This window comes from Rhinatrema bivittatum, chromosome 9 (genome assembly GCF_901001135.1).
Source record: "Rhinatrema bivittatum chromosome 9, aRhiBiv1.1, whole genome shotgun sequence".
Classification (NCBI taxonomy): Eukaryota; Metazoa; Chordata; class Amphibia; order Gymnophiona; family Rhinatrematidae; genus Rhinatrema; species Rhinatrema bivittatum.
The window spans coordinates 32,622,636-32,643,754 of record NC_042623.1 but is presented as its reverse complement, the minus strand read 5'-3'; the positions used below and the strand labels follow the sequence as shown (position 1 = coordinate 32,643,754).

Sequence of the window (21,119 nt, the reverse complement as noted above, 5' to 3'; positions counted from 1 at the left end):
TGAATACGGAGCAGAAGGAGGTCTATTTAGGGCAACATCCATCCCTGCAGGTCTACAAGAGGCAGTGCATGCGGGGCCTACAAGAAACCAGCGGAAAGGGGATTAAGGGACAAAAAGAGCAGACAAACTTCTGAGCCAATCCCCCCTTTTTGCAAAGAATGAGAGATGGGGTCAGGTGCATTATGCAGGAGGGTGGCACAGCTGGACGGAGTTAGCAGGGGTTCCTGTTTTCAGTTTTTCTTTTATTTTGCCTGGGAATTTCCACATTATAGCAAAAGAGGTCTGTGGAAAAAATGCCTTCGATATAACACACAGGAGAAGAATCGGTAGAAAAGTCATTTTCCGCTGATTTCTTTTTTGTTACAACATTGACATTCTCAGGCAACTTAAAAACTGAAACTGACAGTCCCTAGTCACGTGTAATGCTGAGTACGGGACCTAAAGCCTCTGTACTAATATTTATTTCTAAAACGCTCTCCTTTTTTAACTTGGCGGTTTCATTTTTACTGACCATTTCTGGCTACTTCTGGCAATCGCTGCCCACTAGGGCCCCCGTATGCTATCATTCACAATAGTGCTTCCCAGCCTATTGGGTTTGCAGGAATCCCTCAGTGAATATGCATGAGATAAATTTGCATTCATTGGAGGCAGTGCATGCACATTTACCTCGTGTATATTCATTGTGGATAGCCTGAGAGGCCCCCAGGGCGGGTTTGGGAACCACTGATTCACATTTTATGGCTTTTTTTCATCCAGCTACAGCAGTGGCAATCCTTAGCCAAGAGGCCCAGGCAGTAGCTCCCTCTGGAGCCTGGTCTAAGTGTACTCCTACCTTTGTCTGAGATGAATCACATGGTTACAATGTCCTGGTCTGCATTTATAGGACTTAAGTTTGACTATAGAGTAGGGCTGGTCAACTCTGGTCTTCAAGAGCCACAAAAAAAAAAAGGCCGGGTTTTCAGGATATCCACAATAAATATGCATGAGGTAGATTTTCATACAGTGGAAAAGGCGCATACAAATGTAGGTCAGGCATATTCACTGTGGCCTTTTTTTGTGGCTCTTGAGGATCGGAGTTGGCCACCTCTGCCGCAGAATACCAGATTGGCTGAAGGTGAAGTTGATTCTCACTGTGTTTTCCTACCAGACCCTACAGATGTTGTGTGGGATTCTCATGGAACACAACGCCTACCATCTCTAAATCCTGGCGAACTCTATTTTATATTCATTTAAGCTATTCAGAAGCCCGAGTCCCTAAAAGTGACTCACTGTGCAGCAGGTAAACACCAAGAGCAGATACATGAAGAAGGCAATTTTCTCATACAGGACCACGTGTTCATTGTCCATATACTGAAAGGGAAGAAAAGAAAACATTGGCAAGAAGGCATCTGATGTGTATTCTCCTGCTCCTCTGAAAGTCGCTGTGCATCTAGCCATCTGCCAGTCAGACTTCTGCCTTTATAGCTCTCTTGCTATTTCAACTTGCATCCATTCCCAGCCATAAATCTCTTATTTCATTCAAGTAGGAACAGAAAACTGCCACACTGGCCATCAATCTCCTTCAAATGAGATCCCATTATTTCCAGGGGCTTTTAACTGAGCACATCCTCATCACCCTTTCCTTTCCTTTATTTCTCTTGTCAGCCATCTTCCTCAGTTCATCCAGTCACCTGTCCTGCGCAGTTCACCTTCATCCTTCTCATCCATCCTTCTTTCTCTGTTATCTGTTCTCCCTGACTGTCCATCTCATCTATACATCCAGTCTCAACCACATGACCCATTAAATTGTCCATTCCCGGACTTCCCTCAATAGCCCACCTACACCAGATTATCTGCTGCTGCTGAATCCTGCCCTCCCACTCCCCCAGAGAGCATGCTGCCATTGAAATGGTCTGCAATAGGAAGATATCAAAATAAAGAGTCAATTATCAAAATAAACTCCTACAGAGAGCAAGCTAATCAATAGCATTAATAGTGACCATAATCAGAATTAAAATGGACCATCGTACTAAGCATTCCTGGTCAAAAAGACTTTCATTGCTTTACAAATAATTATCGGTCCTCAATGTTCAATGTTCAAGACTTTTTTATAAGACACGTGCCATGTTTCGAAGATTCTGCATCAGGGGATTGACATGTTGAAGTACGTTTGCTAAAATAAATAAAGGTCACATCAAAATCCTTTATAATAGAAAACTCACATGTAGCACATTGAGTAAGAGCTACACACATTGTTATCCACTTTTTCATCTGTTCTACCGGGTTGATACCAACCCTGGAAGTTGTCATCCACTATGTATACATATATATATAGCACTCAAGTAAAGACTGCTCACACCATCCTCCACGTTTTCATCTTTTTCATCTGATCTACCGGTTCAATACGGACCCCAGAATTTGTCAACCACTATAGCTAGATCAAACCTACATGAAGACCCAATCATTAATTGCGTCAGCAATGACATCATCTGTATCCAGTCAAATATATTGAGATAAATATTCCAATAAAAAATGGAAGAAGGTGACATCATCAATCACTTTGACAATAGCACTACATAAGTGAATACCACTCTACCTCCATATTCAAGCCATCTGGTATAATAGAGTTCTATTTTTTGTAGCTGAAGTCACTTTTTTTCATTTTTTTGATTGCAACATTCATTTTAATATAATTGGTCCCTTTTTAATTCTGATTAAGATCACTATTAATACTGCAATAGGAAGAGACAAGGGAAGTCAGAGAAACACAGACTGAAAAGGTCATCAGATCCCTGCTGTGCCGATGATTAAACCCCCTATTGGAAGAGGCATGAGTCAGAGATTCAGGTTAATGTATTTGCATATGGCAAGGCCCTGACTCTTCTGCTCAATTACAGTGAAACATTACTTCAAAAACAAATAATGGCAAAGTCATACATTGTAAAACTTTGACTAAAAGAGGGAATTGTGTTGGCAAAGTATTGTAAAACAATCTTAGCCAACAAACTGATCCTCGCTCTGAACACGAAAGGAGGACAAACCTTTGGGTACCAGATTTTTTCTCCCTCCCTCATAAGGGATGTAGTAGTAAGAAACTATGCTCTGAGAGAAGCAACAAAAACATTGTAACAAGAAGCAATGAAAGCATAGGAGTGATGAATTATAGAAACAAATTGTATAGTAAAAAACAGAATAGGTTGAGGTTCCATGAACAGATTACAGAGTGAATAGCCAATGCTATTAGTTTGGTATTAGAAATAAAAGTCAATTTTTATAAAGTGAAAGTGAAGCTTGGTCTTTTGTCTTAAGAGGAATGTTGGATAACAGCAGCTTAGTGATCAGGAACCCCAGGAGGGCATTTAGCCCAGGCAGTCTGGATGCAACAGATCCCTTTCCAGCAGCACCCACCAACCCAAGTCTATTTCTTTACAAGGGTGAGACTTGGGAGTACTATGGGAAGGAAAAAAAGGGGGAGGGTAACTGCATTGGATCAGGATATTCTTTCTTTTCTACATGGTGATACCTTGTGGGGACTTAATAGCCCCAAGTATATACATGAAGGAGATGTGTGAAGGGCAGACTGAACAATCACATTGGAGAGGTGGCAAAATGATCAAACCTGTCCTATCAACCAAGAAATCCATTGGAAATAATGAGATTGAAGGAAGGGCAGGAAAAATGAAGGAGAAGTGTGAGGATAAATGCACCTGTGAAGGGCATAATGCAGGGCGCTGAAGGACAGCGAAACAGTATACAGGCAAGCCGCAGTATTTTATTATTCTTAAGTATTATATTTTGGCTTAATACTGAATATAGTATTTGCAAGACAAAAGTAGCACAGAAAGGAATGTTCTGGAAGAGACTAGGGCTGCAAATTCACTGGGAAAAAGGTCCTCAGATAAACAAACGTATGGGAGAGGTCAGTGCTTGCATTCCAGCTTAATGGCAGGCTCATTTTGCACGTTGCATAATACTGATAAGGAAATTGGCATTTCACCAGTTGGAGACACATTTAATTGGAGCAATCATTTAAAGAAATATTTTGCTATCCGAGGATAACTTTGAAAACTGCTCGCGTGTGCCCATTTACATGCATAAGTGGGCACAAGCAAATTTACTGCTGTGTTTTATAAACTACGCGCAAATGATATGTACAGGCTATAAAAAATGAGTGCATATGCTTGCAAACATGCTTGCATATGTAAAAACCATGAGCGGCACAAAAAAATAAATTATTGAGAGAGAGAGAGAGGAAACTCAGCCAACGATGAGTGGCATCAAGCTAGGTTGAGAGAACATTGTACAAATCTCATTGTTGGCTGAGTTTCCTCACTCCGAAGGACATCACTCTTCACAAGAGAGCATTGTTCTGTTCGTACTTCTCACTCTGCATGTCAAAGTGGCCCCTAACCCCTTACACTACTACCTAAACCTCACCTCGAGTAACTAGGTGGGTCTCCTATAAATTAGCATCGCACCATGCATTATGGTGCTTTCTGCATGCATTAAGGCATTTTTTGCATGCGAAAACGCCTTAATGCATGTGAAAACGCCATAATGCGAGTTGATAAATGTCCCTGTTAGTCAGATAAGCAGCATTTTTAGTTTTAGATTTATCTGGCTATCTTACATATCCAAATAAGTCCAAAAAACACTACTTAGATGGACAAATAGCACTTTTCAGACTGTGAACATAACCTTATCTGAATAAGTTCACATTTGTCCATCTAATTAGTGGCAAAGGTACTACTTAGCCGGATAAGTCGGAATTTAGCCGGATAAGTGTGCACATATAATATACTTACATATTTGTACTTCAAATTTGAAAGGGATATGTGAGAAGAGTTTATTCACGTTATTTGAATGCATTTACCCCCCCCCGATACGTTGGCTTTCACACAGGGGATTTTATAACATGCGTGTGGCAATGAAATATCCAGTTTTACCGATTAGTCTACCGGTTTGCCAAGTCCATCTGCACCTTGTGAAGACCCTCCCTATTTCACCCAGACCCCCTACCTTTACAATCACTCCTGATCTTCAGCAGAAGTAAATATACGCAAGTAAGATGTCCACATTTACATGCGAATGTTGCTTATAAAATAGCAACTTACTCACATGAATGCTGGCCCCTCCCCAGAACACCCTGGCCCGGCCCTTTTGCACATGTGTAGATGTACTTGTGGACCCTGATTTATGTCTGCATGCGGTGAGATTTTTAAACTAGCAGATACTCAGGCGAGTGCTATTTTTTACATGTGCAACTTTTGAAAATGTACCATTAAGTAGCTAGCTCATTGGTGTACAGATTAATTAGTGTATCAGTAATTGATCTGAGACCTGTCCCTGTTTCGGTGCATGGTAATCCGTACCTCTCTCCCATAAGATATCTTACTTGCTGTCCTGAATAAAAAGGTTTTCTCTTCTAGTTGCTGGTAGTTTGCAGTTTCTTGCAGCCCACAACAGAGAAGGAAGGAGGAGAAGGGAGAAAAAGAGAGGGCTCGTACCTCATAGCAGAAATCCTCCGATTTGTGAACGAGAACGATGCACCTGTAATACAAATAATAAAGGAAAGGTTAGACCAGCGCTGAGCCACTGAGACGTCTGCCTGCCTGTATGGCACTGTGGCCCTTTTTATTTAAAATGACTCGGGAATATTAGGCTATTTAAAACCCAATCCCTCACCCTCCTGCTAGACCATTCATCACAAGTGGGTTATTCCTCCCGCCCAGCTGACAGAGACAGGGACGCACCTCTTTCATGTCGTCACCTAGGGCTTATAAGGGGAGGTGTGTTCATGGTCCAACCCAGGAGTCTCTGTCTCCAGCTTGTGACGGACGGACGAAAGCTCCCAGAGTCACAGTTCGTCTTCAGCCTAGTTGAGACCATTGACTCCCAGGCTACCAGTCTTTAGGGGCTTCCCCAGTAGAAGTCTGCTCCTGGAAATTACTTATTTAAAATAAAAAAAAGTAGCCTAGTTGAGCTCCTTTGGGTTCCCTTACAGTACTGCAGGCTCCTTCTAGGAAGGGTTTCCTCTCCTCTTGAGGACCGGGCCCCTGCGAAGAGTAGTAGGGCCTGCTTAGTGCTCATTCTCTGCTCTTCTCTTCTGCCCAGTTTTCCCAAGCCTGCTACCTGTGGCTGGGCCCAGCGGGCTCAAAAACAAAAAAAAGAGGAGGCGCTCGCTCAGTATCCAGGCATCACAGGAACCAGGGGTGAGTGCTGGCACACTCTAGGTCGAGAGGAAAGTTCCCTGGAGCTGTCCGACAACACCCACGGCTTGAAGGAAAGCTGTGTCTGTCTGCTAAGCAGCCTCAGTGCCCTGCAGTGGCCCGGGAAGCAGCCACCACTTAGACAAGGCCCCCACAGCTGACTGTACCAGCTGCGCCCCGAGAGAGGGAGCGGTCTTGGGTGGAAGCACTCCACTGCAGCTAGCCATAGCTAGCCGGGACCTGCTGGGGAACCGCCTGCCAAGCGCCGCGGCTGGCTGTCATCAGCCACGACTTGAAGCACCTTGGCAGGGGGTGAGGAAGCTGCCACGGAGAGAAGGTAGGGGTGAGGAGAGCCCCCGAGGAAGCCATGGTGGTCCGTAGTCACTGGGCCTTCTGCAACCAGGGCCCGTATCTGCTCCTTACCGGCCCTCCTGCCCAAGTTGGCCATTTAACTGGAAAAAAAAGAAGGGGAGTGCAGAGTGACAAGATGAGAGCCTCAGATGTGCGGCCTGAGGAACAAAGAAGGTCCCTACTGTAGCGAGTTCCTTATGCCCCATATGTGATCGGGAGGAGGTACAGCCCCAGCAAGTGCTAGCTTCCCCCAACCAGGAAGCATGCGAGCAAATGGGGGACCCTTTGAGTAGAACAGGCGAGGGCACGGGAGGCATATCAGACCCAGACAGTCTCAGGACCCCTTGCACACTGGGTCACAGGGAGCCTTTAATAAGAAAACAGGACAGGGAATTGTGCTCCAGGCTGGGAACTCTTCTGCCATCACAAGAATCCCCCGGCAAAGGGCCCAGGAGCGAAGGTCACTCAGAATTCGTCTGCTTGATGTATCAGGCCTTCCCAACATTCGACCCTTTCCCTCTGCAGCCTGGTCCCTCTGATTGTATGCAGGAAAGATGTCCTCCCTCCCAAAAAAGCCGAAGAGGTCAATTTTAAAACGAGCCTGTGTATTGGCGCACGAGGATAGGCTGGAATGTTTAATTGTGCCTGCACTTGCGTGCGTACGTTTTAAAATGCGCCAACTGCGCGTTCGTATGCTCCTAATTTTAAGAGGTTACCCGAGCACAGCTAGCGCGCATGTGTCTTCCATAGGACCTTGTCAGCTTTCACGCACGTGTGTCAGTGAATTTTAAAACATGCTCGCACGAGGCACATTCCCAGTTTTACAATTAGTCCACCAGTTTGTCCAGTTAACAGTGAGGTCTTCAACGCACACACCCCCCCCCCCCCCCCCCTCAATTGACCCGGACCTCTTACCCTGCTCTATAAGCCATAAAACTTGAGATCTGCAGACTTGCTCCTCATCAGGAGTAGCAGTAAAGTTACGTGGATATCAAGTGCGCGCTCACTGCGGGTTTCACTTTTAAAATTAGAAGTTATGCGCGTAAGTCTTGGCCCCGCCCCAGAACCCCACCCCTGTTCTGCCTCCTTGTTCCTTACGGGCGCACGGGTACACCGCACCTATTTTTCTTTTTAAAATCCGCGTTGTTTGCGCGCGGCCCAGATACGCGCGCATGTGGGCATTTTTGCATGAGCGTCGCTTTTAAAATCAACCTGTCAGCCATTTAGAGTCTTGGGCTCTTCCACTCAGACTCTCACTCGGGGATCCAGGGAGGAGTCGGGATCGGACGAGTGGATTCAGACCAGCCTAGATCTAGGAGCTCCTAGGGGAAGGGGGAGTACTCCTCAGGGGAGCAGGAACCGGCGGTGATCATCCGCTTTTAAAGGGCTAATTTAACAGCTCTCATCACTAATGTAATGTCCGCCCTTAAGATATTGGATTCCCTGGGTAACAAATCCCATATTACAGGGGATACATAAGCCTGTGAAGACCTTTCCCCTACACCTGGCTTTGAGGGCCATGGTGCTGACAGAATGGGACACAATCTGGTGGGGGGGGGGGGGGGGTAAAGTTAGGGAAGCTAAAGAGTTGACTTTATCTTCTACCAGGGAAGGAGGAGCCCCTCTTTAGGGTACCCAAGGTTGAGGAACTGGTCTTGGCAAGGCAACCATCCTAGCCACAGATGGAACCTTCCTAAGGGATGATCAGGATAGAAAAAAAAGAGTCTATCTTAAAACAGGCCTTCTCCACCAACATACTGGCCTTACAGGCCACCATCTGTGGAGGTTAGGTGGCCAGAAGCATGGTATGCTGGGTTCCACAGCTTCCAGGCTCAGAGGAGTCGGCTAGGATAGAATCAGGAGTGGCATATTTAGCTGACACCTATATGACCTGGTAAGGGTGTCCTCCTGGACAGTGGCATCGGAGGTAGCTGAGAGGAGACTTTTATGGCTGTGAAACTGGGCAGCAGATGCAGTCTTCAAAAACCGCCTTAAGTAAGTTGCCTTTCAAAGGAAGCCTCCTGTTCGGGGAACAACTGGGGAGGCTCGTTAAGGATTTAGGGGAGTTAAGCCCAGAAGCTGCCTGAGGATAGGTACAGAGCACATGTTTGGGGTCCGGAGGTTACAGGCAGGTAGATATACAGGGTAGCAAACAAGGAAAAATAAGTCCCAGTTTTTTCGAGGAACCAGAAAAACTAAGTGATATCCCAACTGCTGCTCACTCAGGGCACCCTGCACAATGATACGGCCTAGGCATGTGCATTTGTTTTGGCGGCACAAGTGTATCTCACGAATGGATAGTACGTGCCAAAATGGATAGTGCACACATACTTTGATTGCCAAACTACATACTCGCGCACATCTGTTTTGCATGTGAAGTATCCATTCATGAGATAAGCGTGTACCCCCGAAACGAACCAACCAACGAATGCACATCCCTATGATACGCATCAGGTTTCTTCCACAATAGTACTAGCAGGAGACCACCTGTTGAGTTACTATGCAGAGTGGACCAAAATCACCACAGACCAATGAGTTCTGGATATCATTCAGAATGTTTATGCCCCCAAATGTACAAAGCAGGTCCGGAACATTTTTGTTGCCTCTTTCTGCATGTCTCCAGGCAAGAGAGGCTGTAAAAGGCACACTGAACAGGCTTCAGCTTCGTCAGGCCATGGTGCCATACCTTCATACCTGGAAACCTTTGATTTCCAGCCACCCTGAGATTGTCGTAGATTAATAGTGGAGGGGAAGGGGGGGAGGGGTGGCACAAGCTTTATCCTCACTCTCTCTCTCATATACACACACATGTTCATTCTCTCTCATACATATTCATTTTCATATATACACCCAGGGGCGGATTGGCCTATCGGGGGATCGGGCATCCCCTGGTGGGCCGGTCGCTCCCATCACGTGATTTTTTTTTTTTTAACTTCCCAGCTAAAGACAAGAAGAGGGTCTGCTCGCGCTGCGGCCCGAAGAGAAACCTGCGGGTAGGGCCTGTGGAAGCACTAGGGGCGCCGGGAGCAGTGGTATCCCGAGGGGAGCCAATGCCCCTGGGCGCAGGGAGGCTCATGTGGCGCTGCGACAGGCAGATCGGCAGGGCCGTGGTGAGGCTCACGTCACCACGGCCCAAAGAAAAAGATTGCGTTTAAACGTGCTGATGCTCCTCCTCCTTCCTGCCTGTGCGGCCCCGGAAGTAAACGTTGCCGGAGCCGCGTGGGCAGGAAGGAGGAGGAGCATCAGCGCGTGCAGAAGAGGAGCAGCACTTGCGCTTACGGGCCGCCGCGAATTCCAAGTCGCAGCGGCCCGAGAAGAGGAAGAGGCCATGTAGCAGGGCCGCCGCAGCCCGAGAAGATCAGGGCCGCTGCAGAGCCCATCCTGCGGCGACCCGCGAGGAGAGGCCCAGAGGTGAGAGAGAATCTGAGGTCTGTAGAGGGTGTGTGTGGGAGTGTGTGGGAGTGAGGACCTGAATGTTTGCAGAGACAGCATGTGAGAGCCTCTGTGTGTGTGTGAGAGAGACAGCATGTGAGAGTGAGAGCCTGTGCTTCAGTGAGAGTCAGACAGCATGTGCCAGTGAGAGATTGTGTGTATGAAGGTATGAGAGACAGCATGTGCCAGTGAGAGACTGTGTGTATGAATGATTTTATATGAGAGAGCATGTGACAGCGAGAGCCTGTGTGTGTGAGAGAGAGAAATGCATGTGAGAATGAGAACCTGAGTGTGTTTGAGGGAAGAAGATGGAGAGTAAAGAAACAGAAAAAAAGACAATATAAAAGGAATTGGCAAAAAAAAAATAAGAAAGGGAAGATGAAAAAAAAAAGCCTGTGACCAACCGATTAGAAAACTAAGATCAGACAGCAAAGATAAAAAAAAAAAAAATTACTTTTTAGTGATTGGCACATGTAATCTTTGGGAATGTGCAAGAATAGCACTTTCTCTATGCGGATCTCACAATGTACGAGATCAGCATGGAGAAAGTGGAAGCCCTCGGGGCCTGCACAGAGGAGGCAGCAGAATGGGCTTCAGTGTCAGTAGCAGCAATCGGCGCCGCCCCAATAGCCATGTGGCAGCAGTGACAGTGGCAGCAGAGGAATGAGAGAGGCTCCGAGGTTGCTGGCAAAAGAAAGAGAGGGGGGTCTGCCTTTAGTATGTGTATGTGTATGAATGGGAGTCTGCCTGGGGGTGTATGTGTGTGAATGCATGGGTGCCCCCCTGGGGGTCTGTGTGTGTGAGAATGAATGTGTGCATGCCTGGGGGATGGGGAGGGAGTGGGGTGAAAATGAATGGGAGCCTGCCTGGGGGTCAGTGTGAGTGTGTGAGAATGACTGGGAGCTTGCCTGGGAGTGTGTGTTTGTGTGCATGTGAAGGAGCCAGTGAGTGTGAGAGCATGAGTGTGTATGAGAAAATCCAAGGGAGTAAGAGTTTGTGTGTGGAGGGGGAGAGAGTGTCTTAGAGCCTGAGAGTGTGTCAGTGTCAGTGAGAGCGAGAGGTTATGGTGGATATAAGAGCATGAATGTGTATGAATGTGACAGTGTATGTGTGAGAGAGAATTTTATTTATTTTATTTAAAAACTTTTCTATATCATTGCTAAGTTAAATACCATCGCAACAGTTTACATGTAGGCACATGTGAGTATGTGTGAGAGAGAGAGGATAACCTCCTAATCCTCAACAATATCAGGGTGACTGGAAATCAAGAGCTCCCACAGAAGGGGACAGCAGGGGCTTTTTAAAATCCTTATTAGTTTTAATTAATGAATATTATTTGATGTCTGCTCATTTTGAAATATTTTATTGGTGTTATATACACATTTTTTTAAATTTCCCTGAGTTAAATTACTGGAGGTTCTATTCATCAGCAGTTTTGAAATATATATTTTTAGTATGATTTTCCTATTGTGATGTTTTATTGTTCTTGATTTTATTGTTTGATGTTTTATGAGGAATGATGGTATTTTCTGTTTTTCCATTGCTGCATTACTTACAGTCTAACTTCTTGTGATTTCCAGTTCAGTTTGTCTGTGCATTTCTGTGTATATTTTATGGTCCCTTTATTCTGTATTTGGTGACTCACCAAATTGTATGTGTAATTGGATACCCATGGGCCAGTATGGAGAAAAATCCCCCCCGGGCCACTATTTTCCCACAATCCGCCCCTGCATACACCCTCTCTCATACACGCAGGCGCTGTCTCTCTCTCCCACATACACACACACACACACACATATTGTTAGGAATGTGGACCCTTGTGCTGGAGTGAGGATGATGCAACCTACTGGAAAGGCTCATTAATTCCTCACTTCCAACTGGCGGAGCGGACGATGTAGAGACTGAGCTGGAGCTTCGCCTTTACCACCCCCTTTCCCCTCCTTTGGGTTCCGGAAGCTGGCAGGACTTAGGTGATAATCTTTGGCGGTGAATGCTAAAGAGAGGCTCCAATGTCAGGCTGTGGTCAGGGCTGGTGGCAAGCAAGGGTGGTCAGTGGTCACAGGCTACAGTCGAGGCAGGTGGCAGACAAGGAAGGTCAGGTCACAGGCTACGGTCAGTACTTAAGGTAAGCAGGCACAACAGAAGAACAAGGCTGGAAGATTAAGATAAGGCTGGGCAGGATCTGGGCAGGATAAAGAGAAGGCTGGAAGGCGAAAAGGCAAGGCTGGGTAGGCTGAAGACAAGGCTCTGAAGCAGCATTGCTGAGACAAGGAATGAGAGTCAGCACCTCCATTATATAGGTCCTGGTGTCTGATGTCATCAGGCGCCGTAAGCCTTTTCCTGTCATGGGGCCTTTAAATTAGCGCAAGTCCTACATGCATGCGCCTAAGCGCATCAGAAGGAGAAAGAGGGAGCGGCAGTGTCTAGTCGTGAGGCAGAGTGGAGTTGTTGTGCCAGATGGCCTGTCAGGGGGCTTGGTTAAGTGTACGAGTTCGCAAGGCCATCCCGCGAGCCGGCAAATGTAACACACAAACATAGGCTCTCTCACATTAATTGGCTCTCTCCCCCCCACACACACAGCCTCTCTTATCTCGCAGGTTCTCTCTCTCTCACACACATAGACACACTCACTGGTTCCCTCTCCCTTACACACACAAACACACTCTCTCTTCCTTAAACACACACACACACACTGGCTCTCTCTTCCTTATACACACATACACATATTCACACATTCACTTAATCTCTCTCCCTTACACACATATACACAAACACACATTCACTAGCTCTCTATCTGCCTTACATGCACACACACATACAACATTCACTGGCTCTCTCTCCCTTATAAACACACATAAAAAAAATCACTCTCTTTCCCTTGCACATTCACACACACATACCCTGGCTCTCTCTCCTTTACATGCACACATACACACAGCATTCACTGGCTCTCTCTCCCTTATACACACAATCACTGACTCTCTCCTTTGCACATTCACACAAACACACATACACTGGCTCTCATCCTTACACACACTGACTCACTCTCTTATACACCACCCACATTTACTGGCTCTTTCTTCCATATACACACACATTCACTGGTTCTCTTTCACTTACACACACATATACACACACACTGGCTCTTTCTCGCTTACAGATACACACTGGCTCTCTCTTCCTTATACAGACACATTCACTGGCTCGGTCTTCCATATACACATACACATACTATCTCTCTCTCCCTTACACACACACACACACACACACACATTCACTGTCTCTCTTTCCCTTACAAACACACACACACACATATGTTCACTGGATCTCTCTCCCTTGCACATGCACACACACTCAGTGGTTCTCTCTCTCTTACTCACATACTATCTCTCTATTCCTTACACACACACACACTCACTGAGCATCTCCGGGCAGGGGAGGATATACTGGCGGCCCTGCTTACCCTTTTCTTTGGTTACAGGTGGGAAAGTGCATGTGGTGGTCCTTTAAGCCTTTTGTTCAAATAGCGGGAGGGGAGGTTCTGGGGTCGTGCTAGGTCTCTTCTTCGGCTACGGATGGGGTTCCCATTGACCCTTTTCTTTGCCTGTGGGCAGGAGGAAAGTGCCGGGTCCATTAGGCCTTCTTTTTTTATCCATCACCAGGAGAGGAAGGGCTGATGATCCCACTAAGCCCTTTATTCAGCCATCGGTGGGAGAGGACATGTCAGCTGGGCCTTGCTTATGACCACACATGGAAGGGGAGGTTTTGGCAGTCCAACTGGGCCTATTCCTTGGCTGCCAGTAGGAGAGGATGTGCTGGTAGGCCTGCTGGGCCTATTCTTTGGCCGCTGGCAGGATGCAGTCTGTTACCAGTGACCAAGTTCTCTCTCTCCTTGCATTGTGTTGGAGAGGCAATTCCCCCTCCCCCCAACCTCCAATAACTATGAGCAACTGCTTTGCGCCACATCAGATCGGGCAGGGATAATCTACACTCCTGTCTGCTCTGATGTCTGAAACTGGGATGAGGTACCATTTTTTGAGCTGACAGCTGCCATCCCATAGTGACATCTATGCACTAGATCAGAGCTTCTCAACTACTATGCCGGCACGACGTAAGATTCCTCCTGTGCTGGGGTGGTCTCTCTTCTCTGCCTCAGCCTGAAGAGTTGAGAAGGCTGGCTGGGCTGCAGTGGAGCCCATCTTACCATGGCCTGAAGAGAAGAGGTGGAAGAGCCCAGCTCATTGCGACCTGAAGAATCGAGGAAGCCGATGGGGGCCACGTCGGAGCTCATCTCGCCACAGTCCAAAGAGTCAAGGCCGCCGGTGGAGGCCATTTCACCGTGGCCTGAAGAGAAAAAAAAAGGTGGGAAGGGCTGCTGTGGAGCTCAACTCAATGCGGTGCGAGTGAGAGAGCACACGTGTATGTATGAGTGTGAGAACGTTTGGTTGTGTGTACATGTGAGCATGTCTGCATGTGCATGTATGTGAGCCTATGCATGCATATGTATCAGAGCTTGTGTGTGTGAGCCTGTAATCATGTCTATGTGTATGTGTCTGTGAGTGAGCCTATGTGCATGTGTATGTGTGTGAGCCTCTGTGTGTGCGCATGCCTGTCACATATAGGCTCTCATAGGCAAGAGGGAGAGAGGGAGTGTGTATAAGAGCACAGGTATGTATATGAGGGAGGGAGTGTGTAAGAAAATGAATACGTTGGAGATTGTGTGACAGAGAGAAGATAAAAGTTTGTGTGGCCCTATCTCCCTCAATCCACGATAATCTCACAGTGACTGTATATCAAAAGATCCCAGATACTGAGATGTTTGTAATCCTTATTTGTTTTTTGGGTGATTTTTTTTGTTTCTGCTCATTTGAAATATTTTATTTGTATTTTGGAAGTTTATAATATTTTTAATTATTGGATGTTTTATTCATCAGATGTTGTGAAATATTTATTAGTGTTTGGGAAACAGAACAAATTTATGAGTTTTTTAAATTATTGTATGTTCGTTGGAAGTTTTCACATATTCATTATTTTTATTAATATCGTTTTAATATTATGAACGTATCTTTTTATTTTATTGCTGGAGGTCCAAAATAGGGCGTGGAGGAGGAGAATACTGACCTCTCCAGCCTGTGGGAGACGAGCGTGCTGGGGTTGAATAGGGTGAAGGGAGAATGCTGGGCTGTAGCCTGAAAGATGAGGGGAGAAGGGGGTGGGATGGGGAGCTGGCTTACTGTTTCTAAAGACTGCTGATGGTAATTGAAGTATCAATGGAGAGTGAAAACTTGCAGGGGAATGTGGAAGCACATGCTAAAAATAAAAATGCAAAGCTGGTTTGGAGAAAAACTAAAATTACAAAAATATTGAGAATACCATTGATTCTGCCTAAACTTGTGTAATTATATTTTTGCCTTTTTAGACTGTTCAATTTAGTTAAAAGTAGATTTTCTGGCATTTTCAAAGTCACATGACTAGTGACCAGCAGGAATGAAGATGATAACATCATAATGATACAGAAAAAGACCAAACAATCCATCCAGTCTGCTCAGCAAGTTTCTTATGGTAGTAACTGCCGCTCCGTGCCGGTTACCCCCAAGCCTTATGTTAAGGGTATTAATATTTACAATCAAAACCAAGCAGCTGTCAAACCTATTACAAAATTATTGCTTAGCACAGGGTGCTGCTTCAGACTATGCTGCTTGGCTTGCTTTGTTTCTGGACTTGGCCATTGAAGTAGTTCTGTGGGTTATACCTAATGTCTGCATTTCAGTACCTTGTGTGCTGTACCGTTTGCACGTGCATATCTGTACCCTGTGCTTTATCCCCGTCTACATCTTAGTACCCGGCTGTAAAGGTTAGTTCCCAGCATTGGCAGTCTAGCTGTTGCAGTTACATTACAGGTTAAGGGTACATTATATATTTTTGTTTACCATGTATGCCCCATAAAGGGCTCGAATGTTAGGCTGCGTCTTAACACATCAACCACCGATGGCCTTGTCAGTGCAAAATTTGGCTCGGGGCAACAAGATCAAGCAAATTTGAAAGTGTGCCCCGACACACACACACACACACAAAAAAGTTGAGCAGCACTGCACTAGATGCTCCCTAAGGATCAGAAGTAAACACCACATTGAGCTGTACGATGAAAGTGCAGGATTTTAACAGTTTGCGCCTCCTCTTTCAGCGCCAGTCATTTAGTGGCTAAACCCTAATTTTTTCCTTTCTTATGATCTCCACGCAACAGTAAATTAAAATGGATGCCGATGTTTCACTAATATCTTGTTCCGCACTGTAAGAAGGGAACGGCATAGTGACGTCAGCAGCACTGCAATTGGTTGGCATGTAAAATTGTCATGCCAATAAAGTTATCTGAATCAGGATACATTTGAATACCCATAATGCTGTGTGAAACATTGCTACATTCTACACTTGTTAAATGCTTGTAGCGATTACAATTCATTATATTCTGTAGACTGTACAAAGTCAACTTAAATTCTGATTCTATTGAACACTATACAACTGTATATGTGCCGTCTCAATATGAGACGCTGTAATATATTTAGGAGTTGCTTTGTATCCCCTGTGCAGTATGCCCTACGTAGGACCATATTGTGTTTCCTTTACAGGTGAAACAACTCTTTCCTTGAATCCTGTCAGATCAGTCCAGACGATTTTTATTCAATTTTTGAAGGTCCTACCGAGGGTAGGACTAATATATTCGTTTAAAAACAGATTAATTTCTATCTCCAATAATAGATTCAACTTTACGCTCTCGAAGACATCTAGTGGTTGTTTCTAGTAAAGCGGTGTTTGTGTTACTAATTCGGTTTTATTTTTCCAAAAACCAGTCTTCAAAAACGTACAGTTTTTTGGTGGGTAAAATATACCTGGGTGCTCATAAGTTTCATAAGCGCTTTCTCTCTTCAAAAAAAAAAAGTTATTTATGGTGAAACAAAATGTTTCTTCTGTAGAGAGAGTAGTGCTTTCTATGTTTTCTCGTTCTTTAAGCAGTTGCATTATGGGAATCAGAGTTCAACATTTGTTTACCAAATATCTGCAACGCTGTACGGAGACATAATGGGGAGTCCCTGCTTCTTGGAGCTTACCATCTTGTCAAGATAGGCAGACACACAAAACATAAACAGAATTAAAGTAAGTGGTTTCAGGTGGGTTTTGGGGGGGCAAGGGAAGAAGCAAAGACTAGTGGGAATGGCTGTACAGACTTTCTCTCTCCCTTACCGTTCTGAGCCCACCCCAGGAATCAACTTTCTCCTTAATTTATATTCTCTATCAGATAATAAAATAGTTTCCAACCTTTGGTGGCTCTGGCTTGATTTTTTGGCTCAGCGTCTTTTTCTTATTTTCTGTCCTTATCTTGATTCCTTTTTTGCTTTCTGCCTCTTTCCCTAGGGTCCTCCTTCATTTGTCCTTTTCTGTTTCCGTTCTCGCTCTTCTTTCCTTATTGCTTTCCTTCAACAACAGATTCATTAATACTTTCTCTTCCTTCTTTTTCTCTCCCTTCTCCTGCTGTTTTCCTATTCATCCTACCTGCTCTGCTCTCACTGTTCTTCCTCCTCTTTCACCTGCTCGCTCTCCTCTATTCCTCATCCCCCTTCCATCTACATTATCACCCTGGAATCCTCTCCCAACCCAGAGTCCTCTCCTCCTTCTCCTGCCATTCCTGGCCCTCACTCTCAACCCTTTCTCTTCCTTCTCCCCATTCCCCACATTTTCACCCCCCTTCTCCTTGCTCCCATCTTTCCCCTCCTCCTTGTTATTGCCTTCTCTTGTTTCCTTTTTCTCTTGCTCTCCCCCAGCTCTTGCTCTGTCTTCTGGCTGTCCCCTCTCACGCCACCCCTCCCTATTCCTGCCACTTTCCTTGCTTGCCCCTTCACTTTGTCTCACCCATACACACTCTCTTGCTCCCTCCTTTCACTACCCTTTCCAGCACTGCCCTGCTCTCTCCTCTCACTGCCCCTCCCAGCACTGCTCTTTCCTTTCATGCATCCTCACTCTCGTCCGTGCTCTCTCTTCTCACTGATTCCCGCTCTCACACACACTCAGCTTTTCGCTTCCCCTCCTTTGTGTCTCACTCATTCATACATGCACACTTTCTTTTGCCCATCCCCCTCCCTCTCCTTTACTGGGATCCTGCAGGATTGGAGAGGAAGACAGTGCTTTCCCGCCTCTGGCTGCTGATTGGCGCATTCTCATGGCCATAACCAATCAGAGGTGAGAGGCAGAGAATTAGCAGCAGAGCTTGTTCCTGCCTCTTGCCTGGGACTCAGTCCTAGTGCCTGTCAACTTCTCAGCACAGACTGGAAAAAAGGCATTTTGGCTGAGAAAATGGAGATGATTTTTAGGACCTTGGAGATCCTGGGTGCTCTTCCGAAGCCCAGGAGAAAGGGCTCTAAAGCCAAAGTCTCTGGGTCAGATCCGGAGAGTTCCCAGGCATGCTCATCAGAAGTGGGGACAGGGTACTTTTTCAATCTATTGTATGGTGCCAAAGAAGGACATATCCTTCCGGCCAGTTTTAGACCTAAGAGAAGTCAACAAATTGCTACTTGTGTCACACTTTTAGTCAGCGACATTAAGGTCAGTAATAGCCTAGGTGAGACAAGGGTAGAACCTGACTTCTCTGAACCGTACAGAGACTTATCATCATATTCCTAATCATCCCGTCCACCAAAGATTGCTAAGGTTCTGAATCCTAAGACAGCATTTTCAGTTCCTTTGGAATAGTCACAGCACCCACGACCTTCACCAAGGTCACGGTAGTAGTGGCAGCGGCCCTCCCAAAAAGGGGGATTATGGTACAGCCCTACTTCGATAACTAGTTCATAAAGGCCAAGTCGGCACAAGAGAGTACAAAGCCTCACAAGAGGTGGTCCCGCTGTTGGGATGGGTGATAAATCTCATAAAAAGCAATTTGGTGCCATCACAGACCTTAGAGGTCCTGAGGGCCCACTTTGAAGGAAGGGAAAGTCACTTTAGCTCCCGAAAGATTCTCCGTGCTGATCCACAGAGTCCAGGTGTTCCAGAGGCAGGACTTCCCCAGAGCATGGAACTATTTTCAGCTGCTGGTCCTTATGGCAGCAGCACTGGACTTGGTGCCTTGGGCCAGGGCCCACATGAGACCACTACAACAGGCCCTACTGCCCTGCTGGTCAGCGGCGGATTCACGATGTCGGACCGGCCCGGGTATTCGCCGCCCAGGCCGGCCCAGGACACATCACATGGTCTGCCGAGCACGGCTCTGTCACGGCCGTGACTGGAGCGATCTGCCCACCAGGGGATGCCCGATCCCCCGATAGGCCAATCCGCCCCTGCTGCTGGTTGCCGGTTTCTCAGAAGTACCATCCCAGAGATAAGAAAGAATCTAGACTGGTGGAATCAGCCTTCCAACCTACTAAAGTGAGTAGCACTGCAATCTCCTGACTGGATAAGGGTTACCATGGAGCCCACTGCCAAGGCCAGATAGTGCAGGTGATCAATGGAAGAAGCGAGGTGGTCAATAAACAGGCTGGAAACAAGTGCAGTCAGCTTAGCCCTTCAGTGTTTCTTCGTGTGATTAAAAGACAATGCCATGACAGTAGTGTCAGTGCTGTATATGTCCACAATGTAATTCAGCAAGGCTCTTGGGCGGATTTATTTTCTCCCCAGAATGTTTCTTTTTCTGTTGCTCAAATTATATCACCTTCGTCTTCTTAAGGACTCTAAATTCTACAGTTCTGACTGTCATGGCCCCTCTGGCTTCATTACCATTAAGCCCTAGGTAACTCCTTGTTTAGCTAGCGCAATGTAGGTTAGTAAGTTGGTGGAGGTTGCTGGAATGGCCATCCCCTTTTAGAGGATTTATAAGCAGCTCTCTCCTGAGAGCTCTGGGGGCAGTGTAGTGTAGTTTTGGAGTTATTGGAGGCATGTGGAGTTTTTCCTGAGATGGATCTTGGGGCCTTCTTGTGGGGCTCAAGCCAACCCTACCTGGAGTCTGTGGGCTAGATGGGGGATCTACCCTGGTGAGTAGAGACTGTATCCTTCAATGTTTGGGGATTTTTCAAAGACTTTGATTCGTAAAAAGTCTGGTGGGACTGCTGGACACTGCCTAGGGGGAGGGCACAGGGAGTCCTCTCTCTGGGAGTCCCAGGCTAGGGCACCCTCGGTGAGGACAGGTAAGTGAAAATCAGGATCTTCTGGTGTTTTGCCTCCATTTTTGGGAAGAAGAATTTTGTTGAGAAGATCAGGGAGAAAATTTTGGCTGCCCCTCTTCCTACCCTACCAAGGAACAACTGGAGCTGTTTGTCCCAGAGAGGATCCCTTTCAGCAGAAATCCATCTGCTAGAGAACGAGAATAAGGAAGATCAACTAATCGAGAGCAAGAAGCACTTTAAGATGATTGAGGACACCCATCTGGAGTCTTTACCACTGAGGACAAAGAGGATTTTGACTCTGTGCAGAGACCGTATTTGGTTATCCTGCCCAACCAAGGGGGTACCCTGCCCATCTGGGAACTCCACTTAGTCAAGCCCTGGAGGGTAGATGTTTCCCTGGCCCTAGTAACTGAAACCCATGCACAAACAGAGGGGAAGGGTTGTAACTAATTCTCTGGTGCAAAGACTGAGTTTTTGTGCCGTATTTTACCTGATTACCCATCAGTAAAAATGTTATTTATGGGAGGGAGTGACTCTAATGAGAGGAGGAGGACTGTGATACCCACCAGCAAGGAAGAACCGGTGCTGTTCCACGGGACGTTCTACCCTCCCCTGCTTTTGGCAGTCATCTGCCAGGGACCTCTGGATTTAAATGAGACCCCAGCAGCACGCAGTCACTGCCGGCGCATTGCCGAAGCTGCACGCTCCAAAGGGGAGCGCAGCTTTCTCAAATACTTTACATCTTCTATCTCCGATGGGGAAGAAAAGCAAAAGCAAAATAATCTCCTCCCCTATTCAGGGATCGCATAGAGGTCCTGTGGATGAGTATGTTTTACAGCTAAGAAATTCGCTGTCTATGAACTGCAGGTTAGAAACCTCTGTTACAGAGGTTTCTTTGAGTCCAGGCTTGGTCAGATTCCACCCCAACCATCTGGCTCATCCTCTGAATCTGTGTTTAACCCGATAGCTGGGGTAGATGCTTCCATTTCCATTAAGATAT

General features: G+C 46.2%; 1 protein-coding gene across 4 annotated transcripts in view; it reads right to left on the bottom strand.

The window, feature by feature from the left end:
• LOC115099297 (transmembrane protein 116-like) overlaps positions 1-21,119 on the bottom strand; it is a 70,549-nt gene that overhangs the window by 12,694 nt on the left and 36,736 nt on the right. For all 4 annotated transcript variants that reach the window (XM_029616863.1, XM_029616864.1, XM_029616861.1 and 1 more), the window contains 2 exons: positions 5,487-5,529; positions 1,270-1,350 (listed from right to left, as the gene is read on the bottom strand). In XM_029616863.1, coding sequence (XP_029472723.1) covers positions 1,270-1,350; positions 5,487-5,529 — 124 coding nt within the window. The remainder of the gene's footprint in view (positions 1-1,269; positions 1,351-5,486; positions 5,530-21,119) is intronic.